The sequence below is a fragment of the Oncorhynchus keta genome, chromosome 20 (assembly GCF_023373465.1).
Source record: "Oncorhynchus keta strain PuntledgeMale-10-30-2019 chromosome 20, Oket_V2, whole genome shotgun sequence".
Lineage (NCBI taxonomy): Eukaryota > Metazoa > Chordata > Actinopteri > Salmoniformes > Salmonidae > Oncorhynchus > Oncorhynchus keta.
In genome coordinates, this window is record NC_068440.1 from 29,562,524 (window position 1) to 29,580,552 (window position 18,029).

At 40.5% G+C, this 18,029-nt stretch overlaps 1 protein-coding gene across 1 annotated transcript in view; it reads right to left on the minus strand.

The window, feature by feature from the left end:
- The window catches only part of LOC118375377 (protein naked cuticle homolog 2-like), a 21,632-nt gene extending 3,866 nt beyond the window's left edge, over positions 1-17,766 (minus strand). The window contains exons 1-4 of the mRNA XM_052472591.1: positions 17,498-17,766; positions 17,356-17,382; positions 17,180-17,265; positions 1,327-1,387 (exon numbers count right to left, since the gene is read on the minus strand). Coding sequence (XP_052328551.1) covers positions 1,327-1,387; positions 17,180-17,265; positions 17,356-17,382; positions 17,498-17,522 — 199 coding nt within the window. The 5' untranslated portion in view covers positions 17,523-17,766. The remainder of the gene's footprint in view (positions 1-1,326; positions 1,388-17,179; positions 17,266-17,355; positions 17,383-17,497) is intronic.
- Positions 17,767-18,029: the final 263 nt, after the last annotated feature.

Sequence of the window (18,029 nt, forward strand, 5' to 3'; positions counted from 1 at the left end):
ACTCAATCTATCACATTCTCATTAGCCTTGGGCTGGGAATGCTTGTGTCGACTCAATCTATCACATTCTCACTAGCCTTGGGCTGGGAATGCTTGTGTCGACTCAATCTATCACATTCTCACTAGCCTTGGGCTGGGAAAGCTTGTGTCGACTCAATCTATCACATTCTCATTAGCCTTGGGCTGGGAATGCTTGTGTCGACTCAATCTATCACATTCTCATTAGCCTTGGGCTGGGAATGCTTGTGTCGACTCAATCTATCACATTCTCACTAGCCTTGGGCTGGGAAAGCTTGTGTCGACTCAATCTATCACATTCTCACTAGCCTTGGGCTGGGAAAGCTTGTGTCGACTCAATCTATCACATTCTCATTAGCCTTGGGCTGGGAATGCTTATGTCGACTCAATCTATCACATTCTCACTAGCCTTGGGCTGGGAAAGCTTGTGTCGACTCAACCTACCACATTCTCATTAGCCTTGGGCTGGGAATGCTTGTGTCGACTCAACCTACCACATTCTCATTAACCTTGGGCTGGGAAAGCTTGTGTCGACTCAACCTATCACATTCTCATTAGCCTTGGGCTGGGAAAGCTTGTGTCGACTCAACCTATCACATTCCCATTAGCCTTGGGCTGGGAAAGCTTGTGTCGACTCAACCTATCACATTCCCATTAGCCTTGGGCTGGGAAAGCTTGTGTCGACTCAACCTATCACATTCCCATTAACCTTGGGCTGGGAAAGCTTGTGTCGACTCAACCTATCACATTCCCATTAGCCTTGGGCTGGGAAAGCTTGTGTCGACTCAACCTATCACATTCTCATTAGCCTTGGGCTGGGAAAGCTTGTGTCGACTCAACCTATCACATTCCCATTAGCCTTGGGCTGGGAAAGCTTGTGTCGACTCAACCTATCACATTCTCATTAGCCTTGGGCTGGGAAAGCTTGTGTCGACTCAACCTATCACATTCCCATTAGCCTTGGGCTGGGAAAGCTTGTGTCGACTCAACCTATCACATTCCCATTAGCCTTGGGCTGGGAAAGCTTGTGTCGACTCAATCTATCACATTCTCATTGAATGGGTATTTGCTGTTTACAGACGATAATACATACATAGTATCCCACGTTTAAGGCATTCGCGTACAAATATAAAACAAATGTCCTTTTTCCCAGACAAGAAAGGGGTATGCTTAGTAAAGATATGAATCATACTGAATCAAACATATTAATCATTGAGTATGATGTTAAGTTTATAATGCATGCTAGATTTGAATCAGTGCAACAGTAATGTGATCAGCCTGATCCACTGAGCCGTCTTTCTCTACTCACCCTGTAGGGGGCACTTATGGTCCAGGACCTGCTCTTCCTTCACTTCCCTTCTGCACAACTCCTGGAAAAGGAGGGAGAGGAGGGATGGACCAAGAGAGAATTAGGAGAGAAAACATTACAGAAGTGGGGTAGGAATAGAGAGAGGGAGAACAAAGCAAAAAGTGCCTCAGTGATGTGAGAGCAGGAAATCTTTGATCGTCTGGGGGCCTATTGTTTGTCATCATCTGGGTAAGTAATACTGTGAGAACCAGCATCACACCTCAACTTCTGATAAATGTAATAAAGCGATATGAATGTATAATGTGTTCTAATCAGATGTAATGCAGACACAGAACATCCGCCTCTAAATACACACATGCGCACACACACACACACACACACACACACACACACACACACACACACACACACACACACACACACACACACACACACACACACACACACACACACACACACACACACACACACACACACACACACAAATTAGATATACGAGTAACTAGTAGAGTACCAGTAGTGATTCATTTCCCCTTTGGGATGAAAGCTGAGCTTCTAATCTGACCCCTGATCTCCTCCACTCAATGAGATAGTGTGTTCTACAGCTGAGGTACTGAAGGTCAGCGGAGAACCCCGGAACCTTGTCACATGGGACAGAATGGGGAATAGAAGGTCAAGACGTCACCACCCTGAACACAGGAGCCGCAGACAGATGACTGACCTTCCCTCCCACTTGGCACACACTGGTTGAATCATGACGTTGAACCAACGTGGAATAGACATTGAATTGACATCTGTGCCCAGTGGGCTGTTTGTCTCTGGTTTCTAATCTGGCCTTACTGAGAGATATAATCTGTCAGGGTCTATTTTCCTAACATATGAAGAGCTACTTCTGCTATCAGAGTCCAAAAATGGCTGACATTTGCTCAAATCTACCTCAGAATCAAATGTAAATATACAGAAGAAGCAGAAGACAACTTTCTATTCTATGCTAGGTGTTTTATTCTATATTATTTTATTCTAGTATAAAGCAGAGATGGAATATTGCACGGGAGAAAGGTAGAACCTATCAGGGTGAATTTACTGTAAGAGCAGGCAGGCAGTCATGCCCTGGCCATGCCAGCTGTGACATCACTCTATCCAGTAAAAGTAGATCCATTAAGTCACTCTTGGTAATAAAGTAATATCACCCACCGAGTTCCTATATATGAGTAGAAATCAGAGTCTCATATGGAAACATAACACGTGGTAAATGTACAGACTATGTTCATGAACCTGCTGAGACTACAACCTATTTCTAATGCCTATGGGCTCAAAAATGCTCAAGATGGATATTAGCTTCAATGAATTCCACGGGGTACTTCTTGCTTGGAGAGTACCTACACTTTGAAACTAGGTGTTCCCTTGATCGGTGCAGAGCATGTTGCATGTGTTAGCAAGACCTATCAAGATCTGAGCATATGATATCCAACACTCTGTTGCAACAAGTCAGAAACCCGTCAGAAAATGACAGTGAGAGCACCAAAACATTGGATCAACGCGTCTGACTCTCTCCATCATAGACAGTCCGAACAGCACCCAGTCGCCCACAGCAACAGAGTAACAAAGAGCCTGTGGAGTCTGAGAGGATAATGCTGACAGATAACCCTGACTGCTGATGGCTCCACCCAGCATCCCAGCCAAACTCCTGCCATCGGCCGCCACGCTCTGCCTGCTGCGGGCCCTTTTATCTGGGGTAGGGTTACTGACCGAAAGGGAGGGGGGGGGGGGGTAACCCTACCCCAGATGTACTGGGTGTCACCAATTTTTGCATCCTGTCCCGTAGCCCCCCTCTCTCCTACTCCCATTAGTCAGAGTCAAACGCAGAGCCCTGGGAAGAGAACAGTGGAGGGCTTTGTTTGAACAAACTCTCTTCCTGTCAACCAATACCTGGATAGGTGGGTGATCATCCCTCTTCCTGTTAACCAATACCTGGATATGTGGTTGATCGTATGGGGGTGGGGCTGCATGGGGAAGGATGGTTGCTTCATCGCAGGAGTTTATGTGAATCGGCTTCAATATACAAAATAGGAGGATAAATAACTGAAAGTTGGCATACAGTTGATATACAAGTATTAGAAGTTGATATCCAAAACATGTAAAGGGGTTAAGGGTTGATTTCAGACTCAGGCACAGAATAACCATTAAGAAGTGCTTCTGTGGCTCAGTTGGTAGAGCATGGCGCTTGTAACGCCAGGGTAGTGGGTTCGATACCCGGGACCACCCATACGTAGAATGTATGCACACATGTATGCACACATGACTGTAAGTCGCTTTGGATAAAAGCGTCAGCTAAATGGCATATATTATATTATTATTAAGTGCTCAATTTCAGAGGCCTGGCCTTGCTCACAGAAACCAGATGTGAGAGATTTCTGGAGGAGGGGAACAGAGGGAGGGATTTGGATGTTGAGCTGTAGTTGGGTGAGGAAATTTTGGAGTCAGAGTCCGTATGGGTGGTTTGGCTGCTGAAACAGAGATAATTTCACAGGAAGAAAATGCCTCTCTAGCTATAGAATCAGGCCTCTCTCCAACTCACCAATCTGGTCTGCTGGCCTTCAGGGAGCAAAGCATTGGGAAATTTCAGCTCATTGTGCGTAGAGATGTCAAAGTGTTCTCACCACATGATGAACCATGGTTTATTTTTTATTATCTCTCTCTCTCTCTCTCTCTCTCTCTCTCTCTCTCTCTCTCTCTCTCTCTCTCTCTCTCTCTCTCTCTCTCTCTCTCCTCTCCTCTCCTCTCCTCTCCTCTCTCTCTCTCTCTGACTCTCTCTCCTCTACTCTCCCCTCTCTCTCTCTCTCTCTCTCTCTCTCTCTCTCTCTCTCTCTCTCTCTCTCTCTCTCTCTCTCTCTCTCCTCATCGCTCCTCTCCTCTCCTCTCCACTCTCTCTCTCTCTCTCTCTCTCTCTCTCTCTCTCTCTCCTCTCTGTCTCTCTCTCTCTCTCTCTCTCTCTCTCTCTCTCTCTCTCTCTCTCTCTCTCTCTCTCTCTCTCTCTCTCTCCTCTCCTCTCCTCTCCTCTCCTCTCCTCTCTCTCACGCTCTCACGCTCTCTCTAGCCTTCTGTCTGAGCTAACAGCCCAGCAAGCAGGGTGGTTTCCAAAATCACTTGAAGGTTCTCCAAGTAACCAAACATGAAAGGGGGAGAAAGACACCCAAACGATCCAATCTGTGTTTGGGAAAACCAGCTTCCCTGTCTCAGAGCTGGAATATTCTGGGAGGCGATCTCAGCCCAAATATGATCACAGAGTCCAGAGTCTGAACAGTCTACAGCCGATAGAATAATGAATCGAAACCTCTGGGGCAACAAACAGGACAGAAACAATACGAGGAGGGTTGGAAGGAAGATTCCCACCACTGGGCACAGACAGATCTCATTGAAATTACATGGAAACAATGTTGATTCAAACAGTATGTGCCCAGTGGGCCTCTTCAAACACAACAGAATGACTGGTCCAGTTCTTCAACACTGCAGTTACAAATCCATACACACTAGACATACTGTGATGTAAACTGCTACCCGATGTGGTTGGTTTCTCCTCTAACTTTGTTAGTGTTTGTACATTCTAATCTCTGGCTCTCATATCTGTTCATGATCCAGACCTGATTTCGACAAACAGATTTGATAATCAAATGTGCCTTTGTTAATCCATCAGGTGATGTTTTCAGCACTCCAGCCTGAGTTACTGTAATTGGACAGATACAGCATGTCAACATTGAGGTAAGTCTGACATTTTTTAAAATCCTGTTTGAAATAAGGATGACACATCCTATAGGTTTTTCTGCAAACATTGTATCAGATGACTTCTGAAAACAGAGCAGAACCAGTACAGAATGGAAGACCACATCACAATCAATAGCTGCTGAGATCAGACACCTTACAGTAAAAGCAGTAGGGCCTCACTCCAAAACATGGCTGCCATTTATTTTCAATTCATGCATGGTAAATATGTTACTCTTTCTGAAGAGAGGAAAGTCTAGGACCAGTGCCCGCAGCACACACTCTATACAGAACACACATGCACACATACACGCACGCTCACACACGCACGCACGCACACACGCACGCACGCACGCACGCACGCACGCACGCACACACACACACACACACACACACACACACACACACACACACACACACACACACACACACACACACACACACACACACCTTTTGAAGTGGAGAAGCCAGAAGAGGAGGAGAGAGAGAGGAAGAAAAGGGTAATTGTTCCATGGCTAACAGTGGGATCTCTGACCGAGGTGGGTGATGGAGACCTTTGGTGTCTCACTGGGTCTATGAGCTGAGGCTGCAGGATGTTGACATAAAATATAGGTGTTACTGCTAGACCCTGGACACACAGACGGAGGCCTCACAGCCAAAACAACGGTGAAACGAAATAGTGAAATATCTCACTCTACAATCAAGGATAGACAGTTCGCTATTAGATTCTGCTGCAACACAACCGGGACGTTGCGGTTAATGTGACCTTATAATTGACTTTAGAATCAAATTCCCTTACTGAAAAGAGAACAAACCACGAACATCAGCTCAGACAGCCAGGCACACATTTGAAGTGCCCAGGAAAAGAACTGATCATTCACTACAAACTGAAGGCCCCTGCTGACAGTTACATAAGCAATGGTGTCATGGAGCAGTTAATGGTGGGGCTGGAAAACAGAATCACAGAAACAACTGATTTGCCATTAAAAAGACATGGCGGATGTTGGTCTCATTACAGGAACCTGGCAGACTCTGCCTCTCTTTCCTAATTACAGGCTCCAGACAGGCAGCAACATAGACCAACACTTCATTAACATCTCCTCACTACCACAATGAGTTACAAATGTCCCTGCAGCTGGCATTCAGTACGGCTCCAATGGTCTTTCCAAGTGTTGAGAGATGATTACGAGAGTGAAAAGAATAGATCAAAAATATGTGAGTGAGACAGTGAGGGGTCACACAATTAAATAAGAGTTATGAGCATGAGCCTCTCACTATGTTACATGATGTTGTATAGGACTCTCACTGTGTTACATGATGTTGTATAGGACTCTCACTATGTTACATGATGTTGTATAGGACTCTCACTATGTTACATGATGTTGTATAGGACTCTCACTATGTTACATGATGTTGTATAGGACTCTCACTATGTTACATGATGTTGTATAGGACTCTCACTATGTTACATGATGTTGTATAGGACTCTCACTATGTTACATGATGTTGTATTGGACTCTCACTATGTTACATGATGTTGTATAGGACTCTCACTATGTTACATGATGTTGTATTGGACTCTCACTATGTTACATGATGTTGTATAGGACTCTCACTCTGTTACATGATGTTGTATAGGACTCTCACTATGTTATATGATGATGTTGTATAGGACTCTCACTATGTTACATGATGTTGTATAGGACTCTCACTATGTTACATGATGTTGTATAGGACTCTCACTATGTTACATGATGTTGTATAGGACTCTCACTATGTTACATGATGTTGTATAGGACTCTCACTATGTTACATGATGTTGTATAGGACTCTCACTCTGTTACATGATGTTGTATAGGACTCTCACTATGTTATATGATGATGTTGTATAGGACTCTCACTATGTTACATGATGTTGTATTGGACTCTCACTCTGTTACATGATGTTGTATAGGACTCTCACTATGTTACATGATGTTGTATAGGACTCTCACTATGTTACATGATGTTGTATAGGACTCTCACTCTGTTACATGATGTTGTATAGGACTCTCACTCTGTTACATGATGTTGTATAGGACTCTCACTATGTTACATGATGTTGTATAGGACTCTCACTCTGTTACATGATGTTGTATAGGACTCTCACTCTGTTACATGATGTTGTATAGGACTCTCACTATGTTACATGATGTTGTATAGGACTCTCACTATGTTACATGATGTTGTATTGGACTCTCACTATGTTACATGATGTTGTATAGGACTCTCACTATGTTACATGATGTTGTATAGGACTCTCACTCTGTTACATGATGTTGTATAGGACTCTCACTATGTTACATGATGTTGTATAGGACTCTCACTATGTTACATGATGTTGTATAGGACTCTCACTATGTTACATGATGTTGTATAGGACTCTCACTCTGTTACATGATGTTGTATAGGACTCGCACTCTGTTACATGATGTTGTATAGGACTCTCACTATGTTACATGATGTTGTATAGGACTCTCACTATGTTACATGATGTTGTATAGGACTCTCACTATGTTACATGATGTTGTATAGGACTCTCACTCTGTTACATGATGTTGTATAGGACTCTCACTCTGTTACATGATGTTGTATAGGACTCTCACTATGTTACATGATGTTGTATAGGACTCTCACTATGTTACATGATGTTGTATAGAACTCTCACTATGTTACATGATGTTGTATAGGACTCTCACTATGTTACATGATGTTGTATAGGACTCTCACTATGTTACATGATGTTGTATTGAACTCTCACTATGTTACATGATGTTGTATAGGACTCTCACTATGTTATATGATGATGTTGTATAGGACTCTCACTAAGTTACATGATGTTGTATAGGACTCTCACTCTGTTACATGATGTTGTATAGGACTCTCACTATGTTACATGATGTTGTATAGGACTCTCACTCTGTTACATGATGTTGTATAGGACTCTCACTATGTTACATGATGTTGTATAGGACTCTCACTATGTTATATGATGTTGTATAGGACTCTCACTATGTTAACATGATGTTGTATAGGACTCTCACTATGTTAACATGATGATGTTGTATAGGACTCACTATGTTACATGATGTTGTATAGGACTCTCACTATGTTACATGATGTTGTATAGGACTCTCACTATGTTACATGATGTTGTATAGGACTCTCACTATGTTACATGATGTTGTATAGGACTCTCACTCTGTTACATGATGTTGTATAGGACTCTCACTATGTTACATGATGTTGTATAGGACTCTCACTATGTTACATGATGTTGTATAGGACTCTCACTATGTTACATGATGTTGTATAGGACTCTCACTATGTTAACATGATGATGTTGTATAGGACTCACTATGTTACATGATGTTGTATAGGACTCTCACTATGTTACATGATGTTGTATAGGACTCTCACTATGTTACATGATGTTGTATAGGACTCTCACTATGTTACATGATGTTGTATAGGACTCTCACTCTGTTACATGATGTTGTATAGGACTCTCACTATGTTACATGATGTTGTATAGGACTCTCACTATGTTACATGATGTTGTATAGGACTCTCACTATGTTACATGATGTTGTATAGAACTCTCACTATGTTACATGATGTTGTATAGGACTCTCACTATGTTACATGATGTTGTATAGGACTCTCACTATGTTACATGATGTTGTATTGAACTCTCACTATGTTACATGATGTTGTATTGAACTCTCACTATGTTACATGATGTTGTATAGGACTCTCACTATGTTATATGATGATGTTGTATAGGACTCTCACTATGTTACATGATGTTGTATAGGACTCTCACTCTGTTACATGATGTTGTATAGGACTCTCACTATGTTACATGATGTTGTATAGGACTCTCACTCTGTTACATGATGTTGTATAGGACTCTCACTATGTTACATGATGTTGTATAGGACTCTCACTATGTTAACATGATGTTGTATAGGACTCTCACTCTTTTACATGATGTTGTATAGGACTCTCACTATGTTACATGATGTTGTATAGGACTCTCACTATGTTATATGATGATGTTGTATAGGACTCTCACTATGTTATATGATGTTGTATAGGACTCTCACTATGTTAACATGATGTTGTATAGGACTCTCACTATGTTAACATGATGATGTTGTATAGGACTCACTATGTTACATGATGTTGTATAGGACTCTCACTATGTTACATGATGTTGTATAGGACTCTCACTATGTTACATGATGTTGTATAGGACTCTCACTATGTTACATGATGTTGTATAGGACTCTCACTCTGTTACATGATGTTGTATAGGACTCTCACTATGTTACATGATGTTGTATAGGACTCTCACTATGTTACATGATGTTGTATAGGACTCTCACTATGTTACATGATGTTGTATAGGACTCTCACTCTGTGACATGATGTTGTATAGGACTCTCACTCTGTTACATGATGTTGTATAGGACTCTCACTATGTTACATGATGTTGTATAGGACTCTCACTATGTTACATGATGTTGTATAGGACTCTCACTATGTTACATGATGTTGTATAGGACTCTCACTCTGTTACATGATGTTGTATAGGACTCTCACTCTGTTACATGATGTTGTATAGGACTCTCACTATGTTACATGATGTTGTATAGGACTCTCACTCTGTTACATGATGTTGTATAGGACTCTCACTATGTTACATGATGTTGTATAGGACTCTCACTATGTTAACATGATGTTGTATAGGACTCTCACTATGTTATATGATGATGTTGTATAGGACTCTCACTATGTTATATGATGTTGTATAGGACTCTCACTATGTTAACATGATGTTGTATAGGACTCTCACTATGTTAACATGATGATGTTGTATAGGACTCACTATGTTACATGATGTTGTATAGGACTCTCACTATGTTACATGGTGTTGTATAGGACTCTCACTATGTTACATGATGTTGTATAGGACTCTCACTATGTTACATGATGTTGTATAGGACTCTCACTCTGTTACATGATGTTGTATAGGACTCTCACTATGTTACATGATGTTGTATAGGACTCTCACTATGTTACATGATGTTGTATAGGACTCTCACTCTGTTACATGATGTTGTATAGGACTCTCACTATGTTACATGATGTTGTATAGGACTCTCACTATGTTACATGATGTTGTATAGGACTCTCACTATGTTACATGATGTTGTATAGGACTCTCACTCTGTTACATGATGTTGTATAGGACTCTCACTCTGTTACATGATGTTGTATAGGACTCTCACTATGTTACATGATGTTGTATAGGACTCTCACTCTTTTACATGATGTTGTATAGGACTCTCACTATGTTACATGATGTTGTATAGGACTCTCACTATGTTACATGATGTTGTATAGGACTCTCACTATGTTACATGATGTTGTATAGGACTCTCACTATGTTACATGATGTTGTATAGGACTCTCACTGTGTTACATGATGTTGTATAGGACTCTCACTATGTTATATGATGATGTTGTATAGGACTCTCACTATGTTACATGATGTTGTATAGGACTCTCACTATGTTACATGATGTTGTATAGGACTCTCACTATGTTACATGATGTTGTATTGGACTCTCACTATGTTAACATGATGTTGTATAGGACTCTCACTATGTTACATGATGTTGTATAGGACTCTCACTCTGTTACATGATGTTGTATAGGACTCTCACTATGTTACATGATGTTGTATAGGACTCTCACTATGTTACATGATGTTGTATTGGACTCTCACTATGTTACATGATGTTGTATAGGACTCTCACTCTGTTACATGATGTTGTATAGGACTCTCACTATGTTATATGATGATGTTGTATAGGACTCTCACTATGTTACATGATGTTGTATAGGACTCTCACTATGTTACATGATGTTGTATAGGACTCTCACTATGTTACATGATGTTGTATAGGACTCTCACTATGTTACATGATGTTGTATAGGACTCTCACTCTGTTACATGATGTTGTATAGGACTCTCACTATGTTATATGATGATGTTGTATAGGACTCTCACTATGTTACATGATGTTGTATTGGACTCTCACTCTGTTACATGATGTTGTATAGGACTCTCACTATGTTACATGATATTGTATAGGACTCTCACTATGTTATATGATGATGTTGTATAGGACTCTCACTATGTTACATGATGTTGTATTGGACTCTCACTCTGTTACATGATGTTGTATAGGACTCTCACTATGTTACATGATGTTGTATAGGACTCTCACTATGTTACATGATGTTGTATAGGACTCTCACTCTGTTACATGATGTTGTATAGGACTCTCACTCTGTTACATGATGTTGTATAGGACTCTCACTATGTTACATGATGTTGTATAGGACTCTCACTATGTTACATGATGTTGTATAGGACTCTCACTCTGTTACATGATGTTGTATAGGACTCTCACTATGTTACATGATGTTGTATAGGACTCTCACTATGTTAACATGATGATGTTGTATAGGACTCTCACTCTGTTACATGATGTTGTATAGGACTCTCACTCTGTTACATGATGTTGTATAGGACTCTCACTATGTTACATGATGTTGTATAGGACTCTCACTCTGTTACATGATGTTGTATAGGACTCTCACTCTGTTACATGATGTTGTATAGGACTCTCACTATGTTACATGATGTTGTATAGGACTCTCACTATGTTAACATGATGATGTTGTATAGGACTCTCACTCTGTTACATGATGTTGTATAGGACTCTCACTATGTTACATGATGTTGTATAGGACTCTCACTATGTTACATGATGTTGTATTGGACTCTCACTATGTTACATGATGTTGTATAGGACTCTCACTATGTTACATGATGTTGTATAGGACTCTCACTCTGTTACATGATGTTGTATAGGACTCTCACTATGTTACATGATGTTGTATAGGACTCTCACTATGTTACATGATGTTGTATAGGACTCTCACTATGTTACATGATGTTGTATAGGACTCTCACTCTGTTACATGATGTTGTATAGGACTCTCACTCTGTTACATGATGTTGTATAGGACTCTCACTATGTTACATGATGTTGTATAGGACTCTCACTCTGTTACATGATGTTGTATAGGACTCTCACTCTGTTACATGATGTTGTATAGGACTCTCACTATGTTACATGATGTTGTATAGGACTCTCACTATGTTACATGATGTTGTATAGGACTCTCACTATGTTACATGATGTTGTATAGGACTCTCACTATGATACATGATGTTGTATAGGACTCTCACTATGTTACATGATGTTGTATTGGACTCTCACTATGTTACATGATGTTGTATAGGACTCTCACTATGTTATATGATGATGTTGTATAGGACTCTCACTATGTTACATGATGTTGTATTGGACTCTCACTCTGTTACATGATGTTGTATAGGACTCTCACTCTGTTACATGATGTTGTATAGGACTCTCACTATGTTACATGATGTTGTATAGGACTCTCACTCTGTTACATGATGTTGTATAGGACTCTCACTCTGTTACATGATGTTGTATAGGACTCTCACTATGTTACATGATGTTGTATAGGACTCTCACTATGTTACATGATGTTGTATAGGACTCTCACTATGTTACATGATGTTGTATAGGACTCTCACTATGTTACATGATGTTGTATAGGACTCTCACTATGTTACATGATGTTGTATTGGACTCTCACTATGTTACATGATGTTGTATAGGACTCTCACTATGTTATATGATGATGTTGTATAGGACTCTCACTATGTTACATGATGTTGTATAGGACTCTCACTCTGTTACATGATGTTGTATAGGACTCTCACTCTGTTACATGATGTTGTATAGGACTCTCACTATGTTACATGATGTTGTATAGGACTCTCACTATGTTAACATGATGTTGTATAGGACTCTCACTCTTTTACATGATGTTGTATAGGACTCTCACTATGTTACATGATGTTGTATAGGACTCTCACTATGTTATATGATGATGTTGTATAGGACTCTCACTATGTTATATGATGTTGTATAGGACTCTCACTATGTTAACATGATGTTGTATAGGACTCTCACTATGTTAACATGATGATGTTGTATAGGACTCACTATGTTACATGATGTTGTATAGGACTCTCACTATGTTACATGATGTTGTATAGGACTCTCACTATGTTACATGATGTTGTATAGGACTCTCACTATGTTATATGATGATGTTGTATAGGACTCTCACTATGTTACATGATGTTGTATAGGACTCTCACTATGTTACATGGTGTTGTATTGGACTCTCACTCTGTTACATGATGTTGTATAGGACTCTCACTATGTTACATGATGTTGTATAGGACTCTCACTATGTTACATGATGTTGTATAGGACTCTCACTATGTTACATGATGTTGTATTGGACTCTCACTCTGTTACATGATGTTGTATAGGACTCTCACTATGTTACATGATGTTGTATAGGACTCTCACTCTGTTACATGATGTTGTATAGGACTCTCACTATGTTACATGATGTTGTATAGGACTCTCACTATGTTACATGATGTTGTATTGGACTCTCACTATGTTACATGATGTTGTATAGGACTCTCACTATGTTATATGATGTTGTATAGGACTCTCACTATGTTACATGATGTTGTATAGGACTCTCACTCTGTTACATGATGTTGTATAGGACTCTCACTATGTTACATAATGTTGTATAGGACTCTCACTATGTTACATGATGTTGTATAGGACTCTCACTATGTTACATGATGTTGTATAGGACTCTCACTATGTTATATGATGTTGTATAGGACTCTCACTATGTTACATGATGTTGTATAGGACTCTCACTCTGTTACATGATGTTGTATAGGACTCTCACTATGTTACATGATGTTGTATAGGACTCTCACTATGTTATATGATGATGTTGTATAGGACTCTCACTATGTTACATGATGTTGTATAGGACTCTCACTATGTTATATGATGATGTTGTATAGGACTCTCACTATGTTACATGATGTTGTATTGGACTCTCACTATGTTACATGATGTTGTATAGGACTCTCACTATGTTACATGATGTTGTATAGGACTCTCACTCTGTTACATGATGTTGTATAGGACTCTCACTATGTTACATGATGTTGTATAGGACTCTCACTATGTTACATGATGTTGTATTGGACTCTCACTATGTTACATGATGTTGTATAGGACTCTCACTATGTTATATGATGTTGTATAGGACTCTCACTATGTTACATGATGTTGTATAGGACTCTCACTCTGTTACATGATGTTGTATAGGACTCTCACTATGTTACATGATGTTGTATAGGACTCTCACTATGTTACATGATGTTGTATAGGACTCTCACTATGTTACATGATGTTGTATAGGACTCTCACTATGTTATATGATGTTGTATAGGACTCTCACTATGTTACATGATGTTGTATAGGACTCTCACTCTGTTACATGATGTTGTATAGGACTCTCACTATGTTACATGATGTTGTATAGGACTCTCACTCTGTTACATGATGTTGTATAGGACTCTCACTATGTTACATGATGTTGTATAGGACTCTCACTATGTTACATGATGTTGTATAGGACTCTGACTCTGTTACATGATGTTGTATAGGACTCTCACTATGTTACATGATGTTGTATAGGACTCTCACTATGTTACATGATGTTGTATAGGACTCTCACTCTGTTACATGATGTTGTATAGGACTCTCACTCTGTTACATGATGTTGTATAGGACTCTCACTATGTTACATGATGTTGTATAGGACTCTCACTCTGTTACATGATGTTGTATAGGACTCTCACTATGTTACATGATGTTGTATAGGACTCTCACTATGTTACATGATGTTGTATAGGACTCTCACTATGTTATATGATGATGTTGTATAGGACTCTCACTATGTTACATGATGTTGTATAGGACTCTCACTATGTTACATGATGTTGTATAGGACTCTCACTATGTTATATGATGATGTTGTATAGGACTCTCACTATGTTACATGATGTTGTATAGGACTCTCACTATGTTACATGATGTTGTATAGGACTCTCACTATGTTATATGATGTTGTATAGGACTCTCAAGCCCCTACAGCTCTCTAAACCTGATGAACTCATTAGGCCAACGTCTAAGGCACAGGAGGCTGCTGAGGGGAGGACGACTCATAACAATGGCTGTAATGGAGTGAATGGAATGGTATCAATCACATGGAACCCATCTGTTTGATACCATTCCATTCATTCCGTTCCAGCCATCATTCCGTTCCAGCCATTATTATGAGCCCGTCCTCACCAGTTAACGTGCCACCACCAGCAGACACTACGCCTACCATACCTTGTTCCCTTCACAGTCAGTACAGCTTGTCTCTGTTGCAGTCAGAAAACCAGGACCAGATGTGTAGGTTCAGTATGGCGGCACTGAAAGACCCCGCTGTTCTGGACGGCGGCCATATGTGTTTCACACCGACATGACAGCCTCCTCTCACAGAGAGAGCAAAGGAAGGAGCAGGGAGAAAAAAAGCCTCTTTCCAAACACCTTTCATGTCCCTGGCTTGGCTGTGAGCCATGATCCTGTGGCTGCCTTGCCTTGGCTGGGACTGGGAGGGAGGGAGCGTGTCGGATAGTTTATTATCCTGGGCTGGAACAGACCTGGCTGAGACTGACTGAACCCCAGTGTGAACCAAAGTGTGAACCCCAGTGTGAACCCCAGTGTGAACACCTGTGTGGACACAATATGAGCCCAAAGTGGTGACTGACAGTATCAGTCCTCTATTCAATTGATGGATATTAACAAGACTGACAAGACAGTAATTCTCAATGTTATTTGTTGTTTACCAATTTACCAACCCTAGATGGTACATACTTTGGTTGTGATTTTGGTATAAAGATTGATGAATACAACAATATCCTGTCCTCAATATTGAGAATGGTCAGTTGACCTCCCTCTGTCTTATAAAAGAACCACCTTTACCTGTCCATTAGGGTTCTTACCCCTTCCACTCTAGGAGGCCTTAGTCCATTCATCTGCCCCGTCACAGAACTCCACCATTCTGGTTCTCATTAGCATCATTATCTAAGTTCAAGCCTCTCCACTCTAATGACACACGTCTGTGTTGCTGTCCATTTACAGGCTTTTCTATGCCAAAAAAAAGCCACACTTTTATCGAAAGCGACTTACAGTCATGCGTGCATACATTTTTTCCCACTATCATGATGCTACACAACGGAGATACAGAGGACAACTTGATATTGATGTTGATATTGATATTTGTGATGAGGTAACTGACTTTCTGAGGTATGTTACTCTCCCTCACACTCTCTCTCTCTTTCTCTCTCTCTGTGTATATCCCCCCTCTCTCTCTCTCTCGCTGTGTGTATCTCCCCCCCTCTCTCTCTCTCTCTCTCTCTCTCTCTCTCTCTCTCTCTCTCTCTCTCTCTCTCTCTCTCTCTCTGTGTATCTCCCGCCTCTCTCTCTCTCTCTCTCTCTCTCTCTCTCTCTCTCTCTCTCTCTCTCTTTCTCTCTGTGTATCCCCCCCTCTCTCTCTCTCTCTCTCTCTCTCTCTCTCTCTCTCTCTCTCTCTCTCTCTCTCTCTCTCTCTCTCTCTCTCTCTCTCTCTCTCTCTCTCTCTGTACCCCCTCTCTCTCTCTCTCTCTCTCTGTGTGTATCCCCCCCCCTCTCTCTCTCTCTCTCTCTCTCTCTCTCTCTCTCTCTCTCTCTCTCTCTCTCTCTCTCTCTCTCTCTCTCTCTCTCTCTCTCTCCTCTCTCTCTCTCTCTCTCTGTATCCCCCCCTCTCTCTCTCTCTCTCTCTCTCTGTGTGTGTATCTCCCCCCTCTCTCATTCTCTCTGAAATCTGCAAAAGTGACCAAATATTAATCATATCTCAACCCAGGTGTAAAATATATCAACTGTATTATAATGCACTGTACCTGCTTAAATCTGATTGTGTGGGTGTGGAGACCAGTATGTTCCCACTCTCCCTGACAGGTGAGCACATTGGCAGCAAAACTACCACCTACAAAACAAAATAAGAAATAAGAAATAGTCTATACCCTGCATGACATTTTATATTTGAGAGACATACTTCTGAATAGGTGATTCTTACCTTCAGGATTTTCTCTGCGTTTACAGGCTATCCAAATTATGCATGAATGGAAACATAAAATATAGAAAGAAAATACCGTTATATTTTGGTTATGAAGAGATTTACAGTAGCCTCTGAAAATAATCTAAATACCAAGTTTTACCATGTTTTGATTGGAGTTTTCCCATATTTTGTGGTATTTCCTCTTGTGCCTTGAACCTTCATCTATTTGCGAATTGACCAAGACATTTTCATCATCTCCCATTGATAACAACAAAGACAGTTATATCCTGTATGCACCGATATATCCATTTTCCTATCAAGTTATTCGAGAGTTGAGATAGGCTGAAGTTGGTTGAGGTAAACAAGAGGACCGAAGCTTTGGGAAAGTGCTCGCAATATGGACAGAGGGAATTTACGGAATTTAATATGAAAAAGAAACGAATAATCTATATAGGGTACAAGCGCCTCCTGCTGTACATTAGTATAAAGTATTTTCCCCAAACTAACTGTGGATTTGTATTGTGTGTGCATATAATAAATTACAGTGTCATAATGTAACGCGTGCATGATGTGCCTATGCATGTGAACATAAAATAAGAACCCTTCATTATACAAACGTTTTATTTGTTTAATAGCTCGATCACTGTTTCCCTAAATAGGCTACTGGAAACTCCCTGTGATAAATATTGCCA